General features: G+C 60.2%; 2 protein-coding genes across 9 annotated transcripts; one reads left to right on the plus strand and one right to left on the minus strand.

Annotated features, from left to right (window-relative positions):
- Window positions 1-16: 16 nt before the first annotated feature.
- On the plus strand, window positions 17-4,892 carry LOC101801601 (uncharacterized). The gene is made up of 6 exons (XM_072043187.1): window positions 17-590; window positions 1,299-1,478; window positions 1,643-1,831; window positions 1,909-2,085; window positions 2,195-2,336; window positions 2,646-4,892. The coding sequence occupies exons 1-6, from the start codon at window positions 495-497 to the stop codon at window positions 3,986-3,988; spliced, it is 2,127 nt and encodes a 708-aa protein (XP_071899288.1). The 5' UTR covers window positions 17-494; the 3' UTR covers window positions 3,989-4,892.
- A 14-nt stretch (window positions 4,893-4,906) lies between these two features.
- On the minus strand, window positions 4,907-25,208 carry DRP2 (dystrophin related protein 2). 8 transcript variants are annotated; one of them, XM_072043180.1, is made up of 24 exons: window positions 24,859-25,208; window positions 17,698-17,851; window positions 14,618-14,751; window positions 13,806-13,962; window positions 13,256-13,376; window positions 12,751-13,019; window positions 12,461-12,607; window positions 12,133-12,211; window positions 11,757-11,817; window positions 11,589-11,650; window positions 11,331-11,405; window positions 10,703-10,904; window positions 10,480-10,565; window positions 9,755-9,912; window positions 9,480-9,646; window positions 9,225-9,336; window positions 8,680-8,816; window positions 8,395-8,460; window positions 8,126-8,191; window positions 7,706-7,849; window positions 7,379-7,616; window positions 7,162-7,282; window positions 6,953-7,039; window positions 4,907-6,829 (listed from the first exon to the last, which is right to left on the minus strand). In XM_072043180.1, exons 2-24 carry the CDS (start codon window positions 17,803-17,805, stop codon window positions 6,699-6,701), a joined length of 2,928 nt encoding a protein of 975 aa, XP_071899281.1. In that variant the 5' UTR covers window positions 17,806-17,851; window positions 24,859-25,208; the 3' UTR covers window positions 4,907-6,698. The 8 variants fall into 8 exon arrangements, with proteins under 8 accessions (XP_071899281.1, XP_021133368.2, XP_071899282.1 ...); XM_021277693.4 differs by having other exon boundaries at window positions 4,907-6,352; window positions 24,859-25,207; XM_072043181.1 differs by lacking the exon at window positions 24,859-25,208 and adding an exon at window positions 18,704-18,794.
- Window positions 25,209-26,752: the final 1,544 nt, after the last annotated feature.

Below are 26,752 nucleotides of genomic sequence, written 5' to 3' on the forward strand. Positions count from 1 at the left end.
CCTTCTGCTGAAATGCTCCTGGCATGGCTGGGTCAAAGGGATACTGCGTGAGAAGGGGACCCCGCACGCTCTCAGGCTGCGGAAGGAACGAGGCTCTCCTGATTAGGGAGCTTCTTTAATTCCTCACAGGCTAGGCAGGCAAATCCCAGATTAACCTGGCAGGGTGGGAAGAGGATTAGAAAGGCAGTTCCAGTCAGCGACTGGCAGAACACAACAGAAAGGCATCACGGGCTTCAGCAGGGGTGTGCCACAGGGGGAACCTGTCTCAGAACCTGAGGAGCAGAAGAAAGGGAAAGGGCTTCCAAGTGCTGCCAGGGCTTGGGGGCACCTGGCATGGAAGGCAAAAGGTGAGCAGCAGCCCTGGGAGATGATATGTGTGTCCATATAGTCCAGAGAGGTAGATGTCCTGAGGACAACACCGAGCTGAGGAAAGGCTGGAGTACGTGCTTGTGTATGAGTGCATGACCCGCTCCTGAGGGCCGGCAGGAGCAGCCATGGAGGAAACGTACCTGCTGAACGTGGAAGGGGTCAAAAAGAAGATCCTGCACGGAGGCCAAGGGGAGCTGCCGAAATTCCAGGATGGGAGCAAGGTAAATTGTGGTGGTAGTTACCCCAGAACCCCGAGAGAGAGGGGAACGGGTCTGACACCTCCCTCCTTGCCCGTTACCTGAGGATTAGATTCTCTGCTCGTGAGCCGTGCTCCAGGCTACAGGGAGATCCCATCCCCAGCAGATCCCTTGTGAGGTGGGTGCAGGTGGGGCTGCTTCGGACACAGGCAGCCACATTGCCTGCTTCATTCATCCGACGTCAATGCTGTTCCCTGCCTCTTCCCTCTGCTCTTCAAGGCACAGTGGAGCTCAGCAGCTGTGCTGGGTTGCTGGAAATCCTCCTCCCTTTCCTGACGTGTCAAACATGATTGGAGGTGCCAATGGGGAGCACCGTGGGGTTTCTGAGGTCCCCAGACCACAGCTATGGACAGATCGGTGTGGGTACCACGAGGCCCTCACATGGGAGTGCTCTCTGTCCTGGGCTATAAAGGGGTTTTCAAAGAGAGCAGCCAGATATAGCAGCGATGGGCGTTAAGACGCTCCGCCATCTGCTTTCTGTCTAAGACGAACTGGCAGGAGGCACAGTCTCCCTGCTGCAGATGGAGAGCTGCCAACCCAGCCCGCACCTTGCTGGGAGCGGGCTCATCCCCATGTCCTGGCCCTGTGGCAAAGGGGGTTTGGGGTTGGCGAGGGGACTGAGGGCTCCGACCACACGTGCCTGCCCTGGACACTGCTCTTTCTCTGGGGCAGATCACCTTCCACTTCCAGACGCTGAAGGACAACTTCGAGAGGACGGTGATCGATGACAGCCGGGAGGCCGGCATCCCCATGGAGATCATCGTGGGCAAGATGTTCAAGATGGAGATCTGGGAGACGCTGCTCAGCTCCATGAGGGCCGGGGAGGTGGCGGAGTTCTGGTGCGACGCCATCGTGAGTGAGGGGCTTTGCAGGCCCCACATGCAAGTGCAGGGGTACAGGATGAGCTGCTGGCTGTCCCCTTCATGGTGTCACACAGCCGTGGCACCCCGGGGGCTGCCCCAGAGGAGGGGGTGCAGGCTGGCCCCACATGGCTGAGCGGGGCGCTCCCCTTGCAGCACACCGGCATGTACGCCCTGGTGTCCAAGGGCATGCGGAGGATTGCAGAGGGCCGGGACCCCCTGGAAGGGCAGAAGCACCGCTGCGGCATGGGCAACATGTTCGACTACCACAGCACGGGCTACGACGACCTGGACGAGCTGCAGCGGACGCCACAGCCCCTCATCTTCATCATGGAGCTGTTCCGGGTAAGAGGGGACCATGGGGATGGCTGTCGGCCCAGGGAGGGCCGGGGCAGCCGGCTCAGGACCCGCTGCCCACGCAGGTGGAGGAGCCCTCGGCATACAAGCGCGACACCTGGGCCATGAGCAAGGAGGAGAAGCTGGCTGCCGTGCCCGTGCTGCACAGCGAGGGCAACCGCCTCGTGCTCCGCAAGGAGTTTCGGCAGGCCGCGGAGAAATACCAGGAGGCCGTCATCTGCCTCAGGAACCTGCAGGCTAAGGTGAGCGGGGCCCGGCCACCTCCTGCCGTCCCTGCTGGGGTTCCTCCCATGGGCGCTGGGTGCTCTGAAGGGGCGGCCACAGCCATGATCCCCCCGCTCTGTGGGGCAGGAGAAGCCGTGGGAGGAGGGCTGGCTGAAGCTGGAGAGCCTGGTCACGCCGCTGGTGCTCAACTACTGCCAGTGCCAGCTGGAGCTGGGCGAGTACTACGAGGTGCTGGAGCACACGACAGAGCTCCTCCAGAAGCACAAAGGTACCGTGCCCTGCCTCCACAGTGCTGCTCGTCCCACGTCCCTGTGTCACCGTCACCCGGATCCCCCTGCCCATCCGTGTCCCAGCTGCCCCTGCCTATAGTATTGCCCACATCCTTGGTTTCCCCCTGCCCACGATGACACCTGCACCCCGTGTCCCCTGGTCCCCCATCCCCCAGCAGCACCCACCCCATGTCCCTCGAGTCCCTTGCCCACCGCAGTACCTGATACCCAGCCCTCTGTACCTGATGGTACCTGCTGGGCTCCGGCTGCAGCTGCAGCACCCCGGTGGGGGCTGTCCTCTCCCACAGACAACGCCAAGGCGTATTTCAAGCGGGCCAAGGCCCACGCTGCCGTGTGGAACGAGCGGGAGGCGCGGGAGGATTTCCTACGCGTGGCCCACCTTGACCCCGCCATGGCGGCCGCTGTGAAGAAGGAGCTGAAGCAGCTGGGGGAGAGGATGAGGAAGAAGCACGTGGAGGATCGCAAGCGCTACCAGGGGCTCTTCCAGCAGCCCCAGGGGCCCAGGGCTGGCAAAGGGGCTGCAGAGGGCAGCGGGGGGCAGGAGGGGGAAGGGGAGAGGCAGCAGGGGGAGGTTGGGGTCCTGGAGACAGGGGAAGGGGAGCAGGGCACAGGAGTGGGGCCATCAGGGGCTGATAAAGGAGAGCAAGGGAACCATGGGGATGGGCATGAAGAAGAAGCACCAGAAGGAGACATGGCCCCGGGGGAGCCTGTAGAGGTGAGGGATGGAATGGGGCAGGGAGGGGAAGAAAACCTGGGCACCTGCAGGGCAGAGCCAGGGAGCTGTGGGGCAGGGAGGGGGACAGGAGAGGAAGACAAGGAGACAGCGGAGGAGGAAGAGGAGGAGAAGGAAGGCAAGGAGACAGTGGAAGAGGAGGAGGAGGTGGTGGTGGAACAGGAAGAAGGGGAGAAAGAGGCAGTGGAAGAGAAGGTGGTGGGGGTGGAGGAGGATGAAGGGGAGAAAGGGACAGTAGAAGAGGTGGTGGTGGTAGAGGAGGAGAAAGAAAGGGAGAAAGAGACAATGGAAAAGAAGGTAGTTGTGGTGGAGGAGGAAGAGAAAGAGGTGGTTGTGGTGGAGGAAGAAGAAGGGGAGAAAGGGACAGTGGCAGGGAAAGAAGAAGGGGAGAATGAGACAATGGAGGAGGAAGAAGAAAAAGTAGAAGAGGAGGAGGAAGAAGAGGAGGAAGAAGTGGAAGAGGAAGAGAACCCAGCAGCAGAGCTGGAAAAGCTCTCTGTGGGGCATCAGGGGGCAGCAGAGGAAGCAGGGCTGGTACAAGGGCTGGAGCAGGGAGCTGGGGAGGCAGAACAAAGTGGTGCAGGGAGCATGGCTGGGGACAAGCCAAGCAGAGCTTCAGAGCTGGGGCCCACATTTCTGGACCAGGGAACATCCCAGGAGGAGCAGGGACAGGGGAGCTGTGGGGGGCACCGAGCAGGCAGAGGCGGCTCCCCCCCAGCCATCACTGCTGGGGAAGTGCTTTATGCTGGGCCCTTGGAGGCAGACCAGGAGCTGGCAGGGGGGGCAGAAGTGCCTCCCTGCCCCACACCAGCTGGGGAAGGGGCTGGGGCACCCCTGGGGCAGTGCAGGGAGAGCAGGGAGCTCAGGGCCACCACACTGGGGCACGGGCAGCCCTGAGCAGGGCTGGATGCGGAACAGGGTGCAGGGCTGCCTGTGTGGGGGCACAGCCTGGTGGGCAGAGGGGCTGCAGTGCCCTCAGAACAAGCCCCAGGGCCCCGGCTCCCAGCAGCTGGGGCCTGGGCAGTGACACGGGAACGATGCTGTCCTTGTCCCTCCGCCACCAGGCCGGGCAGCCCCGCTGTGCAGTGCTCCTGCTGCCTCCCCTGCCTCGCCTCACCGGCTCCAGCGGCTCCCAGCCGGGCCACGCTGAGCTCTGCTGGCTGAGAAATAAAAAGCTCTTCCCTGGCACCATGTGCTGGATCCGTTCCTGGACGTGCCTGGCATCCCTGATCGCAGCTTGCAGCTCCTACCCTGCCCTGGAGCCCACAGCACCGGGATGGGGACAGGGTGGTCACCCTGCCCTTGGGACGGGGAGGCACAGGGGCTGGATTTCCCCTTTCAGGTGTCACCGCTCTGGGCTGAGAGCTGCCCCAGCACTCCCTGCCACAGCCCAGCCCTGCACACATCGGTTTTTCACTGCCTGCCAGGGCTGGGCCCTCGCTGCAGCACAGACACAGGGACCATGGGCAGCAGGTGTGATGGAGCACCACCGAGAGGGGCTGCAACCTGAAAAAGGGGAGGGAGAGGCCTGCCTGCGGGGCATCCTGCTGCCATCCTCTCCTCTCCGGGCTGCAGGAGCTCCCTGACAAGGCAGAGGGCCTGTCCCTGCACAGCCAGCCTCCTAGCTGCCACACAGACCTGAGCAGACCTTGCTGGAAGAGGATGAATGCAGAGGACGGTCAGGGCATGCAGCTGCACCCAGGGCAACACCACGGGGAATGTCCTTGTCCCCACAGCAAGAGGTGGCAGCAACCAGCCGAAGGATGGCCAACAGGAAAAGAGCACGGAAAGAAGAGACCAGCGCACCCACGGGGGTCCCAGTATAAATACCAATTTATTCTCTTTCCAGAGCAGAGGTGGAGAGAAGCAGCCAGGGCAGCAGCACCGCAGTACATGGTTACCAGAGCATCAGCCAGCCCGCTCCCCTCCCGGCCACCTCCCAGCACAGCCCCAGCCTGCCTGGGCACACAGCTCAGCCACTGCCACTCCCCACAGCGAGGACCTGCACCAATTTGCCCCAATCCTGCCTTTTTCTTCCTAATCTCATGCAGTCACCGTGCTCCTGCAGTGCTTACCCACTCAGGACAGCGTCCCCTCCCTAATGCCACCACCACCGCCACCAGGATGGCAAGGATGGCACCCCACACACCGGCACGGGGCCCTGGCACCAAGCACATTGAGCACTCCGTGATACGGGCACCACTGCCATCGTGGCAAACATCTCCCTGGTCCCAGCCTCCCCAAAGAGCTCACCAGCACACAGCCAACAGCCCTGTCCCTGCAGCTCGGGACACACAGACACAGCCTTCCCTGCACCCTGCCGTGCCCAGCGGTGTGGGCATCTCCTCTCTCCGCCGCCCCGGAGCAGCAGCGGGGCAGTGCCAGCCCTTTTTGTGCCCCAGGGCACCCACAGCACCTGACTCCGAAGCTTTCTCGACGTAACGCAGCCTGAGACAGCCAGCCCGAGGGAGCCTGAGGGACCCGGAGCCACCGCCACCAGCCCTGCTCCAGGGCAGCGCGGGGAAGGATCCCGCAGGAGAGGGAGCCGGGCTGGGCTGGAAGGGAAGTGCAACTACACTTCGTGTTAGGGTTTAATGGCGTGAGTCCGTGAGAGTATTTCAGTACAGAATATATATATAATATATAGAAATATATGCAAATTAAACGATAAGGCTCTGTTATAAAGATCCTCTCAGGATAAGGCTACCAGCTGGGCTGAAGCTCTGGTGTGGACTCGCCCCGACCCCACCAACCTGGCAGTCTCTCCCCCCGGCAGCGCGTGCCCAGCCGGCAGCAGCATCCAAACCATAAGGCGGGCAGCTGGGCGCTGTCAGAAGGAGTTCCTTTACACCCCAGGAGGCCTTTTGGTGGCTGCAGAAACATTTCAGTGCCCTGGAGGACCCTGGGCAGAACTGGAGAGGAGCGGGATGCTGAGCTCTGCGCCCCATGGGTGCCAGGGGACACACGCAGCTTCCACCACTTCAGCTCTTTCTTCCGAGCCTTTCTGTGCAGTCCAATGAGTCCAAGCCTGGATGCTGCAGCTGAGCAACCCAGCCGGCCCCCGGGGAGCCCACAGCCCCGCTCCCACCTGGCCAATGTTCCCCTGAGATCTCCTGGAGCTGGCAAGCGTCCTGCCTGAGCGAGGGAGCCTGCCGCGGCACGGGGAGCACGGCGGGGAGAGGAGGAGGAGGGGAAGCAGCCAGGCAGCTGGTTAGGAAAAGCCTCTGGCTCACGGGAGGTGTTAGATAAGGGAGGTCATACCTGGAAGAGAGACGGAGAGGTCAGCAGAACAGCGCCTGGGGCCAGCTGGTTAGAAGGGGACTGCTCAGGGGTGGCAGAAAGCGGGCGAGGGGCTGGGTGGGAGAGGGCCAGAGCCTGGGGTAGAGCTAGCACCAGGTGACAGCGCCCTGGGTGCACACATGGGTGAGGGATGGCGCTGAGCACATTGTCACAGAGCATCCCCGGTCACCATCCATGTGGGATGAGCCATCCACAAGCAGCCAGGAGAGCTCACACCACTGCTGCTGCTCTGCCGGGTAAGCGGGGCCTCCACCTCCCCGGAGATGGGCAGAGGGGGCTCACGGCGGTGGCTGCAGCCTTGCTGCCATCAGTCTGTCTTCGCAGCAGGGAGCTCATCCAGGACTGAGCTGCTCTGTCCTCTGCGCAGCTCTGGCCGCCTGTCCTTGCAGGTAGGAGAGCACCTCCTCATCCTCACCAGTGCCTGCAGCCGCCGCGCTCCTGGCCGTGGGTGCCGGGGGGGATCAGCCATCGCGGGGAGGGAGGGATCGGGGCAGGGCTCCGCCAGGAAACCTCATCTGAGGGAGCAGTAGGAGGCCAGAGAGGGGGATTTCGCTCGAGTACCTCGAGAGCTGGGGAAGGCGCTCCGCAGCTTCTCCATGATGTCCTCCAGGCACACGCTGACCTCTTGCGTCTTGGCCTCCACCTCATCTGCAGCGGGCACAGGGCTGGGGTGAGTGGGGCGTGCACCCGGCTAAACCGGGGGCCGGGGGGACAGGCGGCCTCCCAGAGCTGCCATCCCGGAGCTCAGCCCCCATCCGACCCTCCCTCACCTGCAGTTTCGGTGTCGGGGGTGTCGTGCTCCTTCTCCTTTGCTTGGCTGCCTTCGGACTGGTGCGGGGATGAAGCCAGGGAAGATGCTGCTGAGCCGTTGCCATCTGACTCTGCCGGCGGCTGGAGAGAGAGGGGGGCTTGTCGCGGTCCTCTGTCCTTGTCCTGCACCCTCTGGCCACCCCTTCCCGCCCCCCTCCCTTGTTATTTGCTCCGTACCTGCAGCAGCAGCTCTCTGAGCCGGTGCAGCTGGGACTCCAGCTGCTTGTTGTGGTCCTCCAGGATCTGCATGCGGGTCTCCAGGCGGCTCTTGTGCTGCCGGAGGATGCGCGCTTCCGCCAGGAGCTCCTCGTTGCGGGGGTCTGGCACCAGTTCGGGGGAGCCTGTAGCCAAGCTCGGGGACTCCACGGCCTCGTCGTGCTGCCATTTCAAACGCCTCAGCTCTCCCTGCAGGATCCTGCGGGACAGCCTGGGTCAGCACCACCGTCTCCTTTCTGGAGACCGCCCGGTGGCTGACTCAGAGCCCCCACTTTCAGAGCTGTCCACCTGTTTTCATCCTCCAGGTGCGCCAGGATGCGCTCCAGCTCCCCCTTGTCGTCCATGGGCAGGCTTCCTGGGACCTGCTGGCTGCCCGCGGGCTCTCGGTCGGTGATGGGGCTGGAGTGGCGCAGCAGGTACTGGTCCTCGTCCCTGTTGCAGCAGGTGGAGGAAACACAGCAGGGAGGAACGTCAGGATGGGGACTGCTGGGTCCTTGGGGCTGGAGGGAGGTGGTTTTGTGGGGGAGTTCCCCACAGCTGCTCCAGGTCGTGGAGCTCAGAGGTGGCTCCAGCATCCCAGGTAGCTGGGGGTGCCCGGGAGCCTCAGGCTCCAAGGGCTGGGAGGGAGAGCAGGGATGCCCTGGGTAGGTGGGGAGGGAGCCACAGGAACCTGGCTGCAGAGAAGCAGGGGAAGGAGGCAGAACTCACAGGCTGTCATCAGGGGACAAGCTGTCACTGAAGAAGGAACAGTTCTGGTTTTCCATCTCTGCAAGCCTGGAGGAAAGAGAGCTGGCTTGAGACACAAGAGGCACCCTGAGACGTTCGGAGGCACCCTGAATGTCTGCTCAGCGCACCCAAAATGCAGCAGCCCTTTAAGACCTCTCTGCAAGACCCCGTGGCAGCCACACAGCGTGCTGGGAAGTGCCTGTCCCCAGACCCCTCTCCCCACAGCCCCCGGCAGTGCCCGGTGCCGCTACCTGCTGGCAAAGTGCTCGATCCGGGAGTGGGTGTCAGCGTGCGGCAGCATCGGGGAGGAGGCTGGGCTGCAAGAGACGCACACTGGTCAGCGAGGATTGTGGTCCTCACCCAAAACTAGGGCTTGGAGGGGCTGCCCTGCCCACCCCGGCTGTCAGGGAGGCTGAAATCTGCTCCCCCAAACACTCGGTGCTGTCAGCCCTGAGCAAGCTGCCTCCAGGCAGCATCCCTGGGGGTGCTGCTTCCAGCCGGGGAGCCCACACCTCAGACAGGGTCGGGGCACTCACGTCTCGGAGAAGTCAGCCTCCAGCACGGACTGCACGGGCAGGTAGCCCCTCTGCGGGTGCTTGCTGAAGTACTGCTTGGAGCGAAACTTGTTCTTCAGCGTGGTGGCAAAGTCCCGCATGTTCTCACTGGAGGTGGTCTGCAGAGAGAGAGAGAACCATTGCCCTGGTGGTGGGCAGAGTGGGGGATCACAGGGTGGCCTCCTGGGACCTGTGAAGCTCCCTTCAGGCCGGGCACAAGCCCTCCATCAGCAGAGACAAGTGGGGGAGCGAGGGGGGCACGCGGCTGCTCCAGCAGCACGAGCCAGGCTGGGCATGCTATGGATGCCACATCCTGCTGACCACGAGCCCCAGAGCAGCAGGGACACCGACAGCCCCCAGCAGGGACACCGACAGCCCCCAGCAGGGACACCAACAGCCCCCAGCAGGGACACCAACAGCCCCCAGCACGCAGAGGGGAACAAACACACGCAAAGCAGCCACCCTGGGGCAGCCCCAGCACCGCGAGGCCACTGCCCTCGATAGCCAAGCGCCGCCCGGCCCCGTACCGGGGTGTAGTACTCCATGATGGGGTAGTGCAGCTTGTTGCCCTTGCTGGCTCGCCCGGTGAGGAAGCAGGTCTGGCAGATATCCACGTTGAACTGCTTCAGGCTCCGATACCTGCGGAGAGCGGGAGGCCAGAGGGAGAAGGGAGAGTTGGCAGAGCTGCCGTGTCTCGGAGTGCAGGGGACGGAGAGGTTTGTGTGGCTCTCGCGCCCCGCTGACCCCGCGGTGCTGGTGGCTGAAGTCCCCGCGTCCCCTACCTGAAGCCCTTGATGGGGCACTGCCGGCAGACGGAGCACTTGGTCTGGTGCTTCACCTGCTCGGCCATGGTGACGCGGTGCAGCACGGCCAGCCACACCATGGACTGCGGCTCCAGGTTGGCCCACTCCAGGAACTGGGACGCCTCGATGGCAGACTTGCCGTGGCTCTGGGACAGGGAGGGACAGGAGGAGAGGCTCAGAGCAGGACCCCACCGCCTCGGGACGCTTGTTCTTCGCTGCAGACATGGCCACGGAGGGGTCACCGCGGTACTCACGAATCGGAAGCAGCTGCGGATGCTGGGCTCCACGTTGCTGCCCCCGAAGGCTGCCACCTCCCCGAGCTGCCGCGGGACCTGGATGGCCTCGTGGAGCAGGACGCCCAGGTGCCGCTGGTCACACAGGCCCCCGGCATTCGCCACTTGGCTGAAGAGGTCTGCGGTGGGATGGACAGGGAGACAGCCCCTCAGACACACGGCTGGTGCCTGCACGGGGGGCAGCTTAAACCAGGGGGAAAACACTGAGCTGAGGTTAAATAACCATCACCGGCATCCTTCCAGCTCCCTAAAGCAGCAGTTTAGAGCCTTCCCGAGCCAGAGGTTATGGTGACAGCACTCTTATTTAATCCCTGGGTGATCAGCACCCCCGCCCCCAGCACCCTGTGGCTTAAAACACAGCAAAAGGGGCTTCCTTTAATTTGTCTGACCCTGACTGCCCCGCCACACACCCCCAGGGCTTTCCTGGAGAAGCACCGAGCAGCTGCTGCCCCTTTGCCTTCACCACCCCGCCCCTGGCAGTGCCATGCAAGCAGGACCCCCGCAGCAGCAGTCACTGCCAAAATGCCTTCTAATTTAGGCGGCGTGGGCTGGGGGAGGGAGGGAGGGGTGGCGATGCGAGCAGATTAGTCACCACACGAAAGCTGCTTCTCCAATCCTGCCGGGCAAAGGAGGGCGAAGCTGGGAAGTGAAAACACTCCCCAGGTGGCTCTGTGCGGGGGACTCACACTGGAATTTCTCCTTGACCTCCGTCCCGCACAGACATGCAATGCCCGTCTTGAAGGAGAGGGCCCTCATCTTCCCGCTGCGGCCGCTGCAAGGCGAGATACAGCACAGGGGTGGTTTTATTTGGTGGGGGGTCAGCAAGGCAAGCTGGCACCAGCCACCTCATCCCGAGCGGCCGGGGCGCCGAGGTTTTCCCCCCCGAGCACAGCACCACGGGGCCGGTACCTGTCGAAGACGTTGAGCAGCCAGTTGAGGCTCATGTCGACGCAGAGCGGCACGTTGACCAGGATGCCCCGCTCCTCCTCCAGCCGCTCGTACAGGGCGGTCAGGCAGTGGATCACCTCCACCACGTCCATCGCCCGGTCGCTGGGCTGCAGGTCGTGCTCGTTGAAGATCTCCAGGGCCGTGGCCAGGGTCACCATGTCCACTGGGAGGAAAGCAGATACCTGCACGCGGCTCCGCAGCATCCCTCCCTAGCCCTGAAGCTGGGTTTTCAGCTCCCCTTTGTCTCTGTAAGCACTGGATCCCCTCCTGCCCCCGCCAACCCGCCTGCTTTCTGCTCTGGGTCACTGTCACAGCTCCTCCAGCCTCCCCCGTTGCTGCCGGGTGAGCTCCTGGCTGCTCCCGAGGTTTGTAATTCTGCTTTGTCCCTTTGCTCTCTGATGGCTTTGACTCACAGCTGCCCTGCAGCAGTTCCACCCTAACCCAGAGGCAGTGAATTTGCTGCTTTTCAGCCAGGGGCTCAGCGCTTCCCCGGTGGGCTCCTGCCTCTGATGTGCTGATGAAAGGCTGTGCTCACTTAATGCCTCTACCCAGGGAGCCCCAGCGGGAGGGCCGTGCTTCCAACACTCACATCTCAGGGCTTTCTGCACCCGCCGCAGCTTCATCGCCGTCCTGTACGCCGAGAACTTGATGTTGTTCAAATCCGCTGCAATAACAGAACGAGAAGAAAACCGCAGCTGAACGCCCTTATCTGCAGGGCAGGAAGCAGCTGCTGCCCCCAGCTGGGGTTTGGACCCTTTGGGGGGAAAGCACAGAGAGGCCCCTTTTGGGGCTGGGGGCATCTCACGCTGCACCCCAAAAAAAAGAGGTTTTGTGGCAGCCTCCTCACCCAGCGTCTGGTACAGCTCTGTCATCTTGGGGTGGTCCCAGCACGTTGTCTGGGCCTGGTGGCTGGGAGGAGGGAAGGAAACCTGGCGTCAGGCTGGGGAATCCCTTCCAGCCGCGTGCCCGCCGTCGGGCAGGCCTGAGCCCCATCCGTGCGGGGCAGCACACTCACTTGATGTAGTAGGGCACTTTGTTGGGGGAGATGGCTCGCTCCCAGGGCACCTGGACCGAGGCTGCGAGGAGAGGAGCAGAGGTCAGAAGCCCCCGGTGGCCCTCAGCAATTTTCCCTCGCCACGGGCAGCTGGAAATGCTTCCACTGCTCTCAGGTGGAGGAGCAGGGCTGCAGGGACACCGGGACCAACAAACCCTACACCTGGGGCACTGCCTTTCCCTGCCTTGCCCACCCTGTCCCCGAGGCTGGCACTGTCCCAGGGCCACCCGGCTGCTGCTGCAAGCATCGCAGCTGCAGTCCCTGAGCATCGTGCACCACCACAGGCACTGCCCCAGCTTGTGGGAGGGCAGGCAGCCCGCAGGCACCCGTCACGTACAGGAGAGGAAGTGCTGCGAGCCCGGCCCGAAGTCCCGGTGGGCATCCTGGAGCTGCTTCAGGCGTTCGTTGATGGAGGCCTGCAGGAGGGGACAGCAGAACGCAGTGGCAGCATTTCCATCGAGCATTTCGGATCACAGCCCCCTTCGGGAAGGCCTGTGGATGGACTCGGAGGCGCCCCAGCCACCCAGGTCCGCTCCCTCCCTTGGATTTGCATTGCCCAGACAGCTCCTGCCTGGCCAAGCCTTAATAAATCATCCCCGAGGTTCAGCTCTTCCCCTTCACCCCCTTCCCTGCGGGGTGTTGGCAGGGCCCCGACCCTTCCCCACCTGCAGCTGCTTCCAGCGCGTGTTGATGTGCTCCAGGGTGCGGGAGTTCTCCATGGAGAGGTGGACGTCCGAGATGGCGAGCTGGTGTGCCAGGTCATTGACCACTTTCACCCCGTCCTTCATGGGAGACAGCTCGTCCTTGAAGAGCTGCAGCCCCGTGCCCAGGGGAGCAGGCACAGGGCAGGGGGAGGAGGAGAAGGAACAAGAAAGGTGTCGGTGCCCAGCTGCGAGCCCTCTGCTACAGTTTGGGGTGGGCTGTGCCCGTCCCCGAAGCTGGGAGCCACAAGTACCTTGGTGGACTGGATGTGCTCTGGCAAGGAGTCGATGAAGAGGTCCCCGATGGGCTCCCAGGTCTCACGCACGCTTTCAGCCTGGTCCAGCGTGGTGCTGAGCTCCTCCATGGCCCCTTTGATCTCCAGCAGCTGCTCCAGCGTCCGCTCGATGTGCCGGTGCTGGTCCACGCAGCGGGCCGTCAGCTTCTCCCACAGCTCGCTGGCCACGTTCGCCTGCTTCCAGACGAAGCGGCTGATGTTCTGGATGCGGTGCCGGGGAGAGACATCTGTGAAGGCAAAGCAACGAGCAGAAATGAGAGCCTGGGGCAGAAGCACAGCTCTGTGCTGGTCCCGTCTTCTTCCCAAGGGCTGCGCACAACCCGGTGTGTTATGGCAAGAGGCCGAGCACTGCTGGGCCACACCAGCCGCCTGCTCCATCCCCCCCCAAACCAGCCCAGGAGGAGCCATGGGAGGACGAGGAAGGGGGAATTGAAGGGGGAATTGGAGGGGGAACTCAACAGACCTTTGCTTTCTGAACTTGGCTCTTCCAGTTCCTCAAACGGATGCTGGGAAAGGAAAGCCTGTGCTGACTCCAGGACAGAGTAAATATACGGCCCCCGGGACTTCACTTCTTCCATGAAAGCCTGGAGAGGAGAGCAGAGCACAGAGAGGAGACGACAGGCTGGGCTGGAGAATTACGTCCTGCTGCCCTTTCGCCGAGGGCTGCCGTGATTTACTCATCCAGTGCCCAAACGAACCACCCACGGTGACATCAGGGAAACGCTGCCAGAGGAAAGTACCCAGCCCTTGCTGGAAACGCAGAGAGGAGTTAACAGAGAAACATTTCTGCAGTGCAGGGGGAACGAGGAGGGGAGCAGCAGGGTGCCCCAAAGCCCATTCACAGCTGGTTGGGGTTGGGTTTGGGGTTGGGGTGCCCTCTCCTGCTCCACCAGCTGCAGCCTCTGTGGTGCTGCCTGCTGGGTCAGGGCTCTGTGCTCCGGGAAGCGGCTGGTGCCGGTGAGGACGAGGGACAGCAACCATGAGCAGGGCACAGGGGAACGAGGGGGACGTACCGCGTGCGTCTCCTTCTCCTGCTGCACCAGCAGCACGTCCCCGCGCAGGGGCAGCTGCGCCGACAGCTCCTCATCCTTCTGCCCCAGCCAGTCGATGATCTCCTGCAGGGGCACCTGCAGCTTCCCGCTGTGGTCGGAGAAGGCCTCCAGCCGAGCCCTGGCACGAGAGCGGGGACAGCACAGGGGTGCTCAGGGGGAACCAGGGGAACCTGCAGCCATCCCAGATGCAGGCAGGGAGGTGCCAGGCAGAGGGAGTGCCACAAACACCCCGAAGCTCGCAGCCAGCAGCAGGGATGGAGCCGCTCTGCGTGCACCCAGGTCGGTCTGGGCTGTGCTCTGGGTAGCACGGGGGGCTTGGCTCCGTGGCTGCGTGGCTTGGCGGCTTCCAGCAGCCAGCGTTGAGGCAAGAGACAATTAACATGCCCCAGTTAAGCTCTCTGTCATGCTGCCACCGCTGCAGCTGCGACCTCTGAGGGTCTGGAGAGCCCATTCCTCTGCTCAGCTGGAGAGGGCTCCCAGCAAAAGGGCAAGCACGGAGGTGGGGGGAAAAGAGGCGAGACATGGAGGTGGCAGCGGGGAGGATGGAGAAGGCAGCAGTGAGCAGGGATGAGGATGGGAGGGGGAAAAGGAAGGGAGGGGTGGGCATAGGGAGGATGCAGTGCATGGAGAAGGCTCAGAAGTCTGTGCAGAAGAGGAGAGACAAAGCCAGGGTCGCTGTGGGTAAGGCAGGGACGAGCTCAGCCACCTCCAACAAGCATGCGCGGCCCACCAGGCTGGCAGGCCAGGAGCTTGCCCCGGGCGGGGACTCTTACCGAAGGCTGTGGGATTTCTTTTTGATCTCGTTCCAACAAAGATTCATCTCCAGGGGGTTCTGGGGCCCAGCAACACTGCTGGGAGCCCGGGGGCTTACACACGAAGGTCCCGCACCATCCTGAGAGCCTTTAACCTGGGCAGAAACAGACAGAGCTGAAACGCTGCCAGTGCTCAGGCACCCACCTGCCTGCACCATCCCCTCTGCCATCACCATCCCTGACTTTTCAGCTCTCTGGGTGCTGCACCACTGAGCAGGGGGCTGCTGGCTGCTCTGGGGAGCTCGTGGCCATGGCTGGAGAAGGGGCACAGTGCTGGCTACAGCAGCACTGCGAGTAAAGGTGGCGTTTCCACGCTTTGAGAAGAGGTGGGTGCAGCAGGCTCCACTGTTTCTAGTGACCAAGGGGACCTGCCAGCCTCTGCTATGCCACCTGCAGCTCTGTGGCTGCCACCTGCTCCCCTGCAGAAGCACCAGGCTATATTCTCTGCCTGCACCGCGGATCTGAGCTGATCCCCGCAGATGCTGCTTCTCCTCCGCACCTCCCCGGAACCAGCAGTGGCACGAAGGATGCTCTGAAGGGCTGGGGAGCAGCCGGCAGCCAAACCTGAGCCGGTCCCTGTGCAGTGTGAGCACCTCCAGCCCTGCCCTGCCCAGCCAGCAGCTGAGCCAGACACCCCCAGGTGCCTGGAAAAATGCGTGCTAATTACTGAGCAATGAACCCTTGGTGGGTGGGGAATCCTGTCCTAAGCCTCTTGCGCTGCATCGCGCTTGTTCCCCCTTGCAGAGGCAGTGAAGGCACGGTGCTTGCCGGCCTCACCAACACACTGGCAGGGCTGAGAGCATCGCACACAGGACTTGGGGATCTCCTCTCCAGCAGAGCAGCCCGGTGCACCAAGCACAAACACATCGTAATGCCAAGTGGGATGCGCTCTGCTGAGGAACAGGCAGTGTTTCACTCTAATGCTGCTTTGATATTAGAGCTCATTTGGGGTAATTATCCCCAGGTGATTAATCAACCGTAATTAACTGCATTAGCACTTTCTAAACAGTACATGCAACAGGCAGCCTTTGCCGGGGAAGGGAAGGAGCAGACGCAGCTCGCTGCCTACCCACGGGCTGCCCGAGCACCCCAGGACAGGCGCAGGGAAGCAGCAGGCAGGAGGAAACCAGACCCAGAATTTGGCCGTGCAAGTGGAACGATGCCCACCCCGTGCTGGCTCCCAGGGAGGAGTCAAACGCTCAGCGAGTGCTGCTAAGTCTTCTTCATCTAAAAACATCTAACGGCAGGCTGTTCGCTGCCCCCCACACACCCTGCCGCTCCAGGAGCATCAGGAAAACAGAGAAAACCATCGCCCACAGAGTTCACAGGAATCTCGGGGCCATGAATAATGAATCACTCAAGCTAAAACTGCTGCTCGCACTTAGGAGAAAATAAATAAAACCCCACAGTCTGCGTGTGCAGCTCCTCATGCCACCCAAGTAGGTTAGCCCCACAGCACTGCCCAGGAGCGCCCGGCTCCCTGCTCCGTGCCTGGGGGTGCCAAGGAGAGGATTGAGCTCAGCACAGAACAGCCTTCCCAGCCCAGTTTAAGACGATGCTAAAAGCCCACAGCCCATGGACTATCACCTGCAGACAAGCCAGGGATGGTGGCCAAGCACGGGCCAGGCATTGAACACCTGATGGTGGCCAAGCACGGGCCAGGCATTGAACACCTGCCACGCTGCGAGTGGCAGGGAGCAAGAGCAGCACCGTCCCCCCGAGCATCCCCTGCCCATCCCGTCCCCAGGGCTGCAGCGGTGGCAGCCTGGATCCGACCCCCTCCACCCTCAGCAGGTTTATTTTCGGGCCCAGGACACTCACGCGGGCTCCTTTCCACCTGTCCTCGGTGCAGCAGGGCTGCTCGGAGCAGCCGGTGGAGCGGGCATCGCCTCCTGCCCGCTGTGCAGCACCGGCCGGCAGGCAGCAAGCGCTGCTGTGAGCAGGGCTCGGGGCTGGCCCCGGCACTGACCCCCCAGGAATCTGCAGGGGGGCGGCCGTGCCTCCTCCCGGCCTCAATCCCAGCTTTGTCCCGCGGCATTCCTGCGGCCTCCAACCTGCCTTAACCCCGGGGGTGCCGCTGCTGCGGAGCCCCTTGCCCTCGGGTGCCCTGCAGGGTGGGCTCTCAGGGATGGGCTTTACCCAGAGACTGGTCCCAGCAAGCTTTGGCTACCCTAAAGGTAAACCTGTCCTTGAGACGTGACCCCAAGGAGCCCACGGTGCCCTCCTCGCCCCATCCCAGCCCTTGGTGCCAGCACGGCTTCTCCTGCCCGTCCGGACTGGGTGCAAAGAGTTTGTTTTTGCCAGCAGGCTCCGGGCTGGCTCCCCGTGTCCCCCACAGCGCTGCCGGCCAGCATTGTTCCCATGCTCTCCTCCACCTACGGGAGGGAATGAAAAGCTCCCTGTCTCCCTGCCTCTCCCTCCCTGCACATCTGACCGCTGGTGTCCCCGGGGCCGGCAGCGCCAGCCTCCCCTCCCACCACCCCGTCCCCTCCACGTCCCCAGCCCCCAGCCCCAAGGGGTGCAGAGCCTTCCCCTCTCCGCCCCGTGAAGGTGAGCAGCCTGTGCAGAAACACCCAGGGAAGAGGGGGGGGGAACCGATAGGTGAGCACCCTCCGTTCCTCGAGCAAACCAGCCCAGGAGGAGGCCAGGCTCCTCTGCCTCGCAGCATCTCAGCCTTGGCTTTCACCGAGGCCTTCCTTCTGAGCTCTGCTCCGCAACCAGAAAGATGAGCCGCAAACCTTTCAGCAAAAGCTGACATTCCTCCACGTTTCCAGGAAAAAGCAAACCCGAGCAGATAAGCCAGAGCTGCGGGCGGCAGCCTCGTGTTCTTTATCCTGCAACCCAGCTCTGCGGGTTGCCTGCCGTGCTCTACTTCGGGAAACGCTTTGCAGCCAGAGCGCTGGAGGAGAGCTAACGTCCTCATTAAGCGCCAGACAACGGGGTGCTGAGGCTAAGAGCTTTCCCCCAGCAGGAGCCGAGGTCCCGGCATGCTCCCCAGCCCCGCACAGCCACAGGAGGAGGGCAGCCAGAGCAGACCTTACCTGAGGCAGCGGGTGGGCAGCGCCGCTGTGCCGCGCCGGGGCCGCGCCGTGCCACTCAGGACATGGTGGGAGGACGTAAGGCCATTCCTGCATCACCAGGGGCTGCATCAGAGCCGATGCTCATGGGGATGGAGACGGCCTCGGGCGCCAGCACCTGGAAGGCAGCGGGAGAGGTTTGGGGTCAGCACCTCCCCATCCTCAGCGCGCACCCCTGGAGGCTACATGCGGTTCTTTGCACTGATGCTGCCGTCTCTTTTCATGCAAGTCCAACTCTTTTTTGCATCAGTTATACAATTTGCTGTAACAACGTCCCGTGTGCGTGAGTCCCACAGCTGCGCCTTAGGGCTGGGTTTCCTGCAGGGCAGGGGATGCACCGAGTTTAAAAGCAGAGGGCAGAGAGCCTCTGCACTCCGGACACTGTCACAACCACTTCTGTTTGGACATAAAAAAACAAATCCCAACAACAGGCAATATCTTCCAACACAATATTTTTTCCTTTCATATTCAGAAACAAATTTTTCTAGCACCTCAGTCCCTCACATATGCATCTCATATAGCCAGCTACCTTTCTATGTGTTCTTCCTCGTTATGAATTACAAAAGTCCCATTTTTATTCAGTTTTAAAAACCGTAAGACCCAGAAAACCAGTGAGCAGTGTCCCCTTCGTCTGTTCCACAGACCTCAGTAAAACCCCTGGTCATCTGGCTGGTTTCTTTTTTTGCTGTTTGGAGTCTGAGCCAAAACAGCGATTTTTCCCATCGCCAGCACCAATTCCAATTTACACAGAGCCACGAGAAAACAAAGCCCAGAGGGAAAGGTGCATGGCAATGATTTACCAGAACCAAGCGATTTCCCACCACAGAAGCACGATCCCAGAGCTCTACGTGCGGCCAGAGCCCGCAGAGGAGCCGAGCACACGCACGCTCTGCTTCCACACCCCTCGCTCCCTCGCCCGAGCTTCCACTGCCTTCCCTCCTCCATGGCACACGCTAAGAGAACAGCTTACCCTGCTATGATTTTGTTAATCCCTGAGCAATTTCTACCGCCGTAATGCTCTCCGTCTCCGGCAGAACAGCCTGTGCTGAGCTCTCCAATACGCCGATAATCCAGGGCCCTGCGCTCTCCCCTTCCTGCCACCTGCAGAGATGAGCATCGCGGACCGTGCACCGCAGCACCCTCTGCTCCTGTCCCAGGGCTGGCAGGGTTATCACGGCACAGCAGCGCTTACAAATTGCAGGGTCCACAGAGACCCCCTTATGCAACGCCAAGGGTGTGGGGGATGATTTCTGCCTTCGACAGGAGGGAATATATCCTATTACCCCAATGCTTGTGCTCTTGGTGGGCCTTTCTGCATTCTGCTCAAGGAAAAGTCTCCGTGCACAGGGTTGGTGCAGTTCTGGAGAAGGGAAGCCTTGTCCTACAGGTGCCCATGTGTAGGGCAGGTGGCTCTCACCAGAAGAAGAAAAGCCCTTTAGGCACCTCCAGGTGCCGGGCCTGACCTCCTTCAGCAAAGACAAGGTTCTTGAGGACACAGAGCCATGGCGCAAGGGAAAGGAGCCCGTCCAAGGCAGCAAAACCCAGATGCGGAGAGCCCGAGATAATCTGGAAATAGCTCAGCTGTACAGCAGCCAGCACAAAGGCAGACATTCAAGGGGAGAGACGACCAGACGGTGAGGCTCGGCTGCGAGCAAACCAACATATGATCACTTTGCCAAATCCCCAGCGATTACAGGAGAGGGAGAAATGCTCCTGCTCTGCTGCTTTGCTGTGGCACACAGTAACTCCAGCTCTCGCACTTGTGGTGTAGCGGTGCCGCCAGGCACCGTCAGGCACTGCAGCATGGGCAGCAGGTTGTACGGATGCTTCTGGGCTAAATGCTTGCTGCTGGTGCTTCCCTAGCTCCAGGGCTGTGACCCCCCTCACCTCTCCCCCACCAGCATTCACCTCGGGTGTGCTACAGCCAAGCGACACGACCAGTCACAGAAACGTTGGCAGCTGAGCCAGCCTGGCTCAAAATGCATGTGGAACAAATGCAGGCATTCAGAGGGGAGGCAGAGGGCACGGCACAGGAGGGGTGTCACTAAAGGCACTGCTGCCACGGGGTGAGACGCAGAAGCCTCTCCCAGGAGCTGGAGCAGGGCTGGGATGCAAGAACTGAGCTGCAGTCCGTGCAGGACGGCTGATGCCACTCTGTGGGAGCACAAGGGGATGGTAAGGAGCCTGGAGCTGCCCCATCCCACATCAGCCCTGGGGCACTGCAAAAGCATCCCAGGGGCTCCCAGGGGCTGTGGCCAGCTCTGGGCCTTCCCACCAGCTGGAGGGAGGCCCCAGGACGTGATGCTCCCCCTACAACAGCCACTTATCAGTGCCCATACCCGCCTGCTGCAAGAAGCAGCCCCACAGCTCCAGAGCTGCAGTTCCCACAGCCCATTGCAAGCACCCATTTGTGAAGGTGTTGAGGCATGAGAAATGCTCCTCCTGGCCCTCTGCAACCCTCAGGAGCCATGTGGTCAGGCAGTCCAACCAGAACTAAAGCCAGGCTGACCCCCGGGAACATTTCTGTGCAAGAAGGGAAACATCAAGCCCCCTGCAAGCAGCAGCAGGTGAAAATTGCACGTGAAGACATCACGAGAAGCTGCCTGGTGGGGCACCAGGGCACTGCACCCTTCCATTTCAGGAGCAAGGAGTGAAACTGTGCCGGTGTGTCCCACACAGCCGGACCTGGTCTTGGCTGGAGGTACCCCCTCTGGGCACAAAGGTGATGGACCCTGAGGAGGATCGGGTGCAGCCTCCTTACACAAGGTTTTTTTTGCATCCTCCCCCATGAGAACTCCCAGCACTTGCCTCTGCTTTTGGTATGCATCTCACTGCGCTGAGTTACAGCCACCAAACACTTCAGGAACCAAGCCACAATGCTTTAGCCTAGCTTGAGACAGCGATGTTCCTCTAGGAAAAAGAAAAAGCCCCAAATCTCGACGCTACACTTCACCAGCTGAATGCAGCTGCGTTCGGGTCTATTCAGAACAGAACTGCTGCCTTTTTCCTCTCCCTGGATGAGCTGTACCTGCTACAAAACCCGCACTGCTCTCCTGGGGAGGCAGCTGTGGCAGCCTTTGCCCAGCCTCACCCCAAGCAGCAGCGGAGCTGTCTGGCTGCTCCACAGCTCGTGCCCTGGGTCCTGCAGCAGCTCCTCTCCATCCCAGGCACCAGCAAACCCTCACACCTGCGGGCACCAGCATCCAACAGCTTTACTCTGCTGTTATTTAGAAACCCAGACCCAAACTCCCCCAGACATCAGGGCTGTGCTGCCGCTGTCCCTTATCTCTGCAGGACAGGAGGCTGCCCTGGAAGCTGCAGCTCCATGCAGATGTTGGGTTCGCAGCTCCCTCCTGCACACAAGGACAGCAAGCAGGGCAGGAGGTCTCTCCATCACAAGGCTCACGCTTTGAATTGCTAATTTCCTCCAAGACATTCTTCCCGGGCTGAAACTTTCCACTTCATATCCTGGCCTATCAGGAAAAAATATGGCAACATTTTGAGGCAAGGCAGCTCAGCCTTTATCTCACGAGGGGGATGGAAATACAAACACACTCCCTGCTGCTGGAAATGTTAATGGCTTTGTTGTTGTTTAACTTACTGTACAAGAGAAGTAATAACATTTTAGCTCAGCATGCTCAGTGTCCTTTAAGGGGAAAGGTGGGAGGCTTGCGGATGTTTCAAAGTTCAGCTCCCATCCACACGCTGACAAAGGGAGCGTTCCCAAGCTGGCAGGCAGCAGGACTCCCTCGGTGGTGCAGCAGCACATCCTGTTCCAGCAAAAGTTGTTTTCTGCATCTGCGAGTAGATAGCTTACATCTGAGATCTAGGGCCAGCAGACCGACTTCCCAAGACCCCACTAGGTCAAGCTTTGGTGAGAGAGAAGGAAGAGAAATCCTCGTCCCACTGGGACCGAGCTTAAGGACAACCCCTCTCCCTTCATCTCTCTGTACACACCAGGAGCAGATACCTGAACACGCTGCTTCAAGACCACCCCGCAGCCTCCTGATTCCCAAATTTTCGGGTGTACAAGGAAAGGGCCAGCAGCAGTCTCCCATACAGGCAGACCCTGAAGGCGTTCTCAGTCCCATGGCTCCAAACCCAGACCCCAAAGCTGCAGCTCGGGCTGGCGCTGCAGGTAGGACACCGCACCGACCCTCTGCCCCCGCAGCAGGACCCCACGGGGCTCCTCCACCTCACCACCAGGTCCCCTCCTTAATTACAGCAAAGGGCCCCTCAGTTAAGCAGCTCTTCTTAAGAAGTAGAAGGAAATCTCTGGCGTACCAGGTGGTGAGCACGTGGCACAGAAGAGACCTGATTCAGCAGGCGTGGGTGAAGCGGGCGCTCTCCCACCTCACAAGCCGCGTACTGAAATGACCGCTCAGATTTTGCACTCACAACCAACACGTTCTTTAAATTCAGGGGATAAGCAGGTGACACAGGTCCTAATAAATCAGCGGGGTCTCTTCTGCTGGCTCACTCCCTCTCCATTTTCCCCAGCAGAATACACGTGCACACTCACAAAAGCTCAGGCTGGAAAATGTCCCCAGTTACATTCCTCGGCCAGGGGATCAGGACCCCGATGTCCCCGGCCAACGAGGTGAGCGTGGGTGCATGCCCACAGCACGGCCACGCAGAACTGGCTGTTCCTCTGTGTAAAAACAACTCGTGGCAATTCAGGAAGACAGAAATCTGAATTTCTGTCACATGCCCTTCCCGGCTCGCAGCTGGGTTTTGAGCTGCTCTCTCCAAAACTCGCTTTGCTGAGGAATTCTTCCCGTCTCTCCTCCTCCTCTTCCTCCGATTAGGCAGCACTACATGCGATTGCCCTTGCACCTTGAAAGCCAGCTGTAGGCACGCAGCCCCGCTGTGCTGGACACAGAAGTTGCTGTCTGACTGACCTGACAGACAAAAGGAGCGGGGGAAGAAGCCAGCATCGCCCCCACCCACAGAAGGGCCAGCAGGGGGTAATAACTTGCTTAATGGCAAGAGAAGGTTGCAACAACCTTAAAAACCTAACCTAATTCTTCAGAGACTCGGTCGTGCTCCGCAGCCTCGAAGCCTGGCTATTTAAACCCACTGAAAACCCCGAGGCTTCTCTTTGTCTGCCTCTGACAACCCGAGCCTTCCCTTCCCCGCTGTCAGCGGAGGAATGAGCCTTGCTGCAGTGTGAAAAACGCACCCAGCAAAAACCCAGGCAAGGCTGTGCTAACTCTCAGCTTCCTTGATGCTTTGTTTCTCATTCCCAGTGTTAGAAAACCACCTGAATACTCTGCCTCCACCCCACGGGCTGGTCCTTGTGAGCTCTCCAGCCGTCCGAGGCAAGGCATGGACCGAGTGCCATGAGTCCCTTTCCTTCCATCCCTTCCCCAGGATGGATCGGAGCTACCTCATTTTTATGCTAGGAGGAACATCGAGATGGAGCTATTTTGGCTCAACTCTGAAGAGCCCCGCTTGATCTCTATACACCTGTGAAAATGAGGTTTTTGGAAGAGTGAATTCGTCCTGCTGAGGATGTCTTAGCTCATGGGATTTGTAATTCCACTTTCATACGTTTATCACAGGCATCCAGCCTAAAGCAGAGGCCTTGAACATACTGCTCAAGACGGTATTATAATCACAAATTCACCGTATGTCTCAAGAAGGCAGGCCTTTTGTTTGAACCCATCCATTTAATCCCTTCACTATCTCACTTTGTTTAATTTTGAAAAGAGTCGCTCTGCCCTGAGCAACCCCACTTCCAGGCACAGCCCTGGACAATCACAGTGAGTGTGATATGTCTGTCTCAGGTGTTAATTAGAGAGGTTCTATCCTCATCTTAATTTTCACCTGGAATTATCATTTTTCTCCCATTCAGGAGTGCCATTACCTACTTGTCACCTTGCAGAGTGGGGAGCTGGCAGGTGGCAATGTGAGATGGACTCTAAATCAAAAACGCACATACACAACTGGCAAAAAAAGGAAACCCTCCTGCTGCAGCCAGACCTTGCAGCTGGGAGTTTGCGTGGTAGGGTGTTGTAGGGGACTCTGGTCAGGCAACAAAGACCACCAAAAAGAATAATCACACAACAGCTCTCATGGCTCCGGAGAGATGAGCAAGTAGCAGACGGCTCAGGGAGTACAAAGGACCTCGTATTAGGGCACAGATAAAACACGGACGCACGGAGATTTGGCTAGATCATTTTTTCAGTGATAAAAACCAAAATCCATCCGAGCCATCCCTTTGTCCCACGGCCAGCATGGGGCAGTGGCTTCACCCCCATGTGGCAGAACTCAGGCAATCCCAGCGCAGAGCCCCTGCGAGGGCAGTGCTGGTGATTTCACCACACACCGGTGGTGCCGTGCAGAAGGAGAAGCTCGAGGGACCGTGCTGGGCACCAGCAACAGCCTGCCGAGCCGAGCACTCACTTGTGGTCACCCTGCCCCTCGGGGAGCAGGATGCACGGTGCCCAGCCCCGGGGAGCCAGCAGCATCCTGCCAGCCCCGGGTGGCTCTGCCCACATCACCGGGGAGGTCAGGAGTGAAAACACAGGGCCTGGAGGGAGGAGGAGGAGGTGGAAGGGACTGGGGGGAAGCTGGGAGAGGGAGGGTTGAGACATAAAAGAAACAAGGCTGCACCGGGCAAGGCAGTGAACAAAAAGGACAGAGCTGGGACGAGAGCCTGATCGCAGCCTGCTGCTCGGAGACGTTCCCCACTCTGCCTTGCCCTGCAGCCAGAGCCTTGCAGGAGAAGGCTGGAAGGCCAGCACACACCCTGCGCCGAGCGGTCCTTCAGCCCAGCCGAAAACACTGCCAGGGTGAAGGAGCCTTCAGCATGAAAAGAACCAGGGCTCGTGGAAGGGATGCTTGCTGCTATTGTTTGCCTTGGGCATCCGCATCTCTTACCGCTCCCTGGTCTCTCCCCCATGCCAGCACCCTTGGCTGCCCTTCTCTCTGCCCATGTCCCCCTGCCACCCGTCTTTTCTTCTCGGCAAGTTTCCTCGCCCGCACGCACACGGACAGCACCGCTGTGCAGGGACACACACACACGCACTGGGGTGTATTTCCGAGGTTAGCCATCTGGATATTTCCCCCTTCCCAGCACGGCCGGGCAGCAAGCGGGAGGCAAATCCTGCCTTGGCCTACCTTCCGAGTGCGCCAGGTCTGAACCGCGGGCAGCAGCCGTGCGTCGGGAGCAGGGGCTGTGAATCAGCAGAGAGGTGCCAGTGCCAGGGATGCATGCTGAGGCTGAGCGCTGCGCCCGCCGCCTCGCCTCCTCCAGCGCCCCGCTGCTGTGTTGCTATGCGATCACATCCCCGGGAGGAGCAGCATCTCTGCCCGCAACAAGAGGTACCCCTGGCTCCGCACGCCGGGGGGGAACAAGGACGACCCCGAGACCCTTGGAGCTCCCTTGGCGATCGGCCCCAAGGAGAGGAGGGAGAGGAGTGGAGATGCAAAGGCAGACACGAGCGCGGGAGGAGGAGACAAAACACACATGGAGAGAGAAGGTGGGGGGGGAAGGAAAAAGGAGGGGGGGTGTATTTCCACTAGCACACAAAAGGAGCCGTGGGCTGACCTCCGGGGACCTGCCACGGGCTGCTGGGCTCGGACACGCTTCCCGACGCTTGCCGATGTCTCCCCGCCGCTTTTTGGGAGTGACAGCTCTCATTTTAGGTTACATACGGCCGTGTGTGTGTGTGCTGGAAAATGCCAGACACATTCACCTTGTTTCTTAACCGCAATTTGGATGTCTGGCGTAAGATTTAATAAGTTTAATTTTAAAATGGGCTATTTTTAAGTCAAGAAGCAAAAATAAGACAAGCACGTAAATTCAGATATGCTTCCTATTCTCCTTAGAAAAGAAAAATAAGTAAAGGAAGAGCCAGTTCTCCAAGCTGCAGAGAAAGCCTCATCCAAGATTTTTTAAATGTCAGGGTATTTTGTCTGAGACAGAAGGGTTTGGGCTGCTAACTTGGCTGAGGACATGAGCAAACCTGGAATTTGGATTTTAGTCCATACGTAACAAACAGTCTGTAATTCTTTGGATCTTCCCACCCAAAGATCCTGAACTCTGCTCAAGATGTCAGTGATGCTATGCCCACATTACACGAGCAGAAACAAGAGATCAGTAACTTGGTCATTCAGACCTGACCCTAGTCCCACGCTGTAGCTGCCAGAGTGTCTCAGCCTGTCCCTGAGAACATTTAAGCTCAGACAGCACTAAGGTCTGGTCCTTGTCAGAACAATCTCCAAGGAGCCTCAGCCTCTCTCCTTGCAGGGCTTTTGGTGGGCTGTGTGCAGATGAAGGTTGGTGAAGGAACGGCCACTGGCCTTAGCCGCCCACCTGCTGGGACATCAAGGTTACCTGTCAGTCCATCCGGGGGCCTGACTTTCTAACTAATCCCATGACACTGTTGGAAGGTGGATATGAATGGATATAAAGCTTTACCAGGTTACCAACTGCAATCTGGAGAGGTCAAAATACAGCTGATCTACGGCAAAATGCATTCAAGAGAGTCCTCAGGAAACCAGCACGATCCTCACAGTGGTTCCAGTGGGAGCCTCTGGCACGGGGGTGGCCGACTCTGCAGAGCTCCCATCCAGGTGAGCCCCGGGTCAGGCACACAGCGAGGCGAGGTGCACAGACACCTCATGTAGCTACACGGAGCAGAGGAGTATTTTTAAGTAGCATCTTTCCTGTAGCTGGTTCCAAAAGGAGCAACACGGCATCCTTCAAGTACCAACCTGAGAATGGGTACGCACTCCACACCTCCTGCTTTCAAAAGCCTTTTCAATAGCTTCCACTTCCACAACAGCCACAGTGATGCAACACAACTTGTTCTGAAAAGCTGTATTTAGACCCAAAGAAATAGACACGGATAGGAAAGCGGAATAGAACTGTCTCTCTACCGGGCTATTTTTGTGCACACACACACAAATAACTCCTGGGTTAACTAAGGAGACCGAGGGGAAGGAGAGAGCAGAGTGCCTGAAGGGCTGCCCAGGCAGCCGGAGCACACCGCCCTGCAGAGCCGCGACC

The sequence above is a fragment of the Anas platyrhynchos genome, chromosome 10 (assembly GCF_047663525.1).
Source record: "Anas platyrhynchos isolate ZD024472 breed Pekin duck chromosome 10, IASCAAS_PekinDuck_T2T, whole genome shotgun sequence".
NCBI lineage: Eukaryota > Metazoa > Chordata > Aves > Anseriformes > Anatidae > Anas > Anas platyrhynchos.

Bases quoted from the DNA above. Each gene is read 5' to 3' on its own strand.
- LOC101801601 (XM_072043187.1), top strand. From the start codon at position 495: ATGGAGGAAACGTACCTGCTGAACGTGGAAGGGGTCAAAAAGAAGATC. The intron at 1,832-1,908 runs GTAAGAGGGGAC...CTGCCCACGCAG, and splicing joins TCATCATGGAGCTGTTCCGG to GTGGAGGAGCCCTCGGCATA. The intron at 2,337-2,645 runs GTACCGTGCCCT...CCTCTCCCACAG, and splicing joins GCTCCTCCAGAAGCACAAAG to ACAACGCCAAGGCGTATTTC.
- DRP2 (XM_072043180.1), bottom strand. From the start codon at position 17,805: ATGCAGCCCCTGGTGATGCAGGAATGGCCTTACGTCCTCCCACCATGT. The intron at 13,377-13,805 runs GTACGTCCCCCT...TCTCCTCTCCAG, and splicing joins AGGAGAAGGAGACGCACGCG to GCTTTCATGGAAGAAGTGAA. The intron at 7,850-8,125 runs GTGAGTTCTGCC...CTGCTGCAACAG, and splicing joins TTGTCCCCTGATGACAGCCT to GGACGAGGACCAGTACCTGC.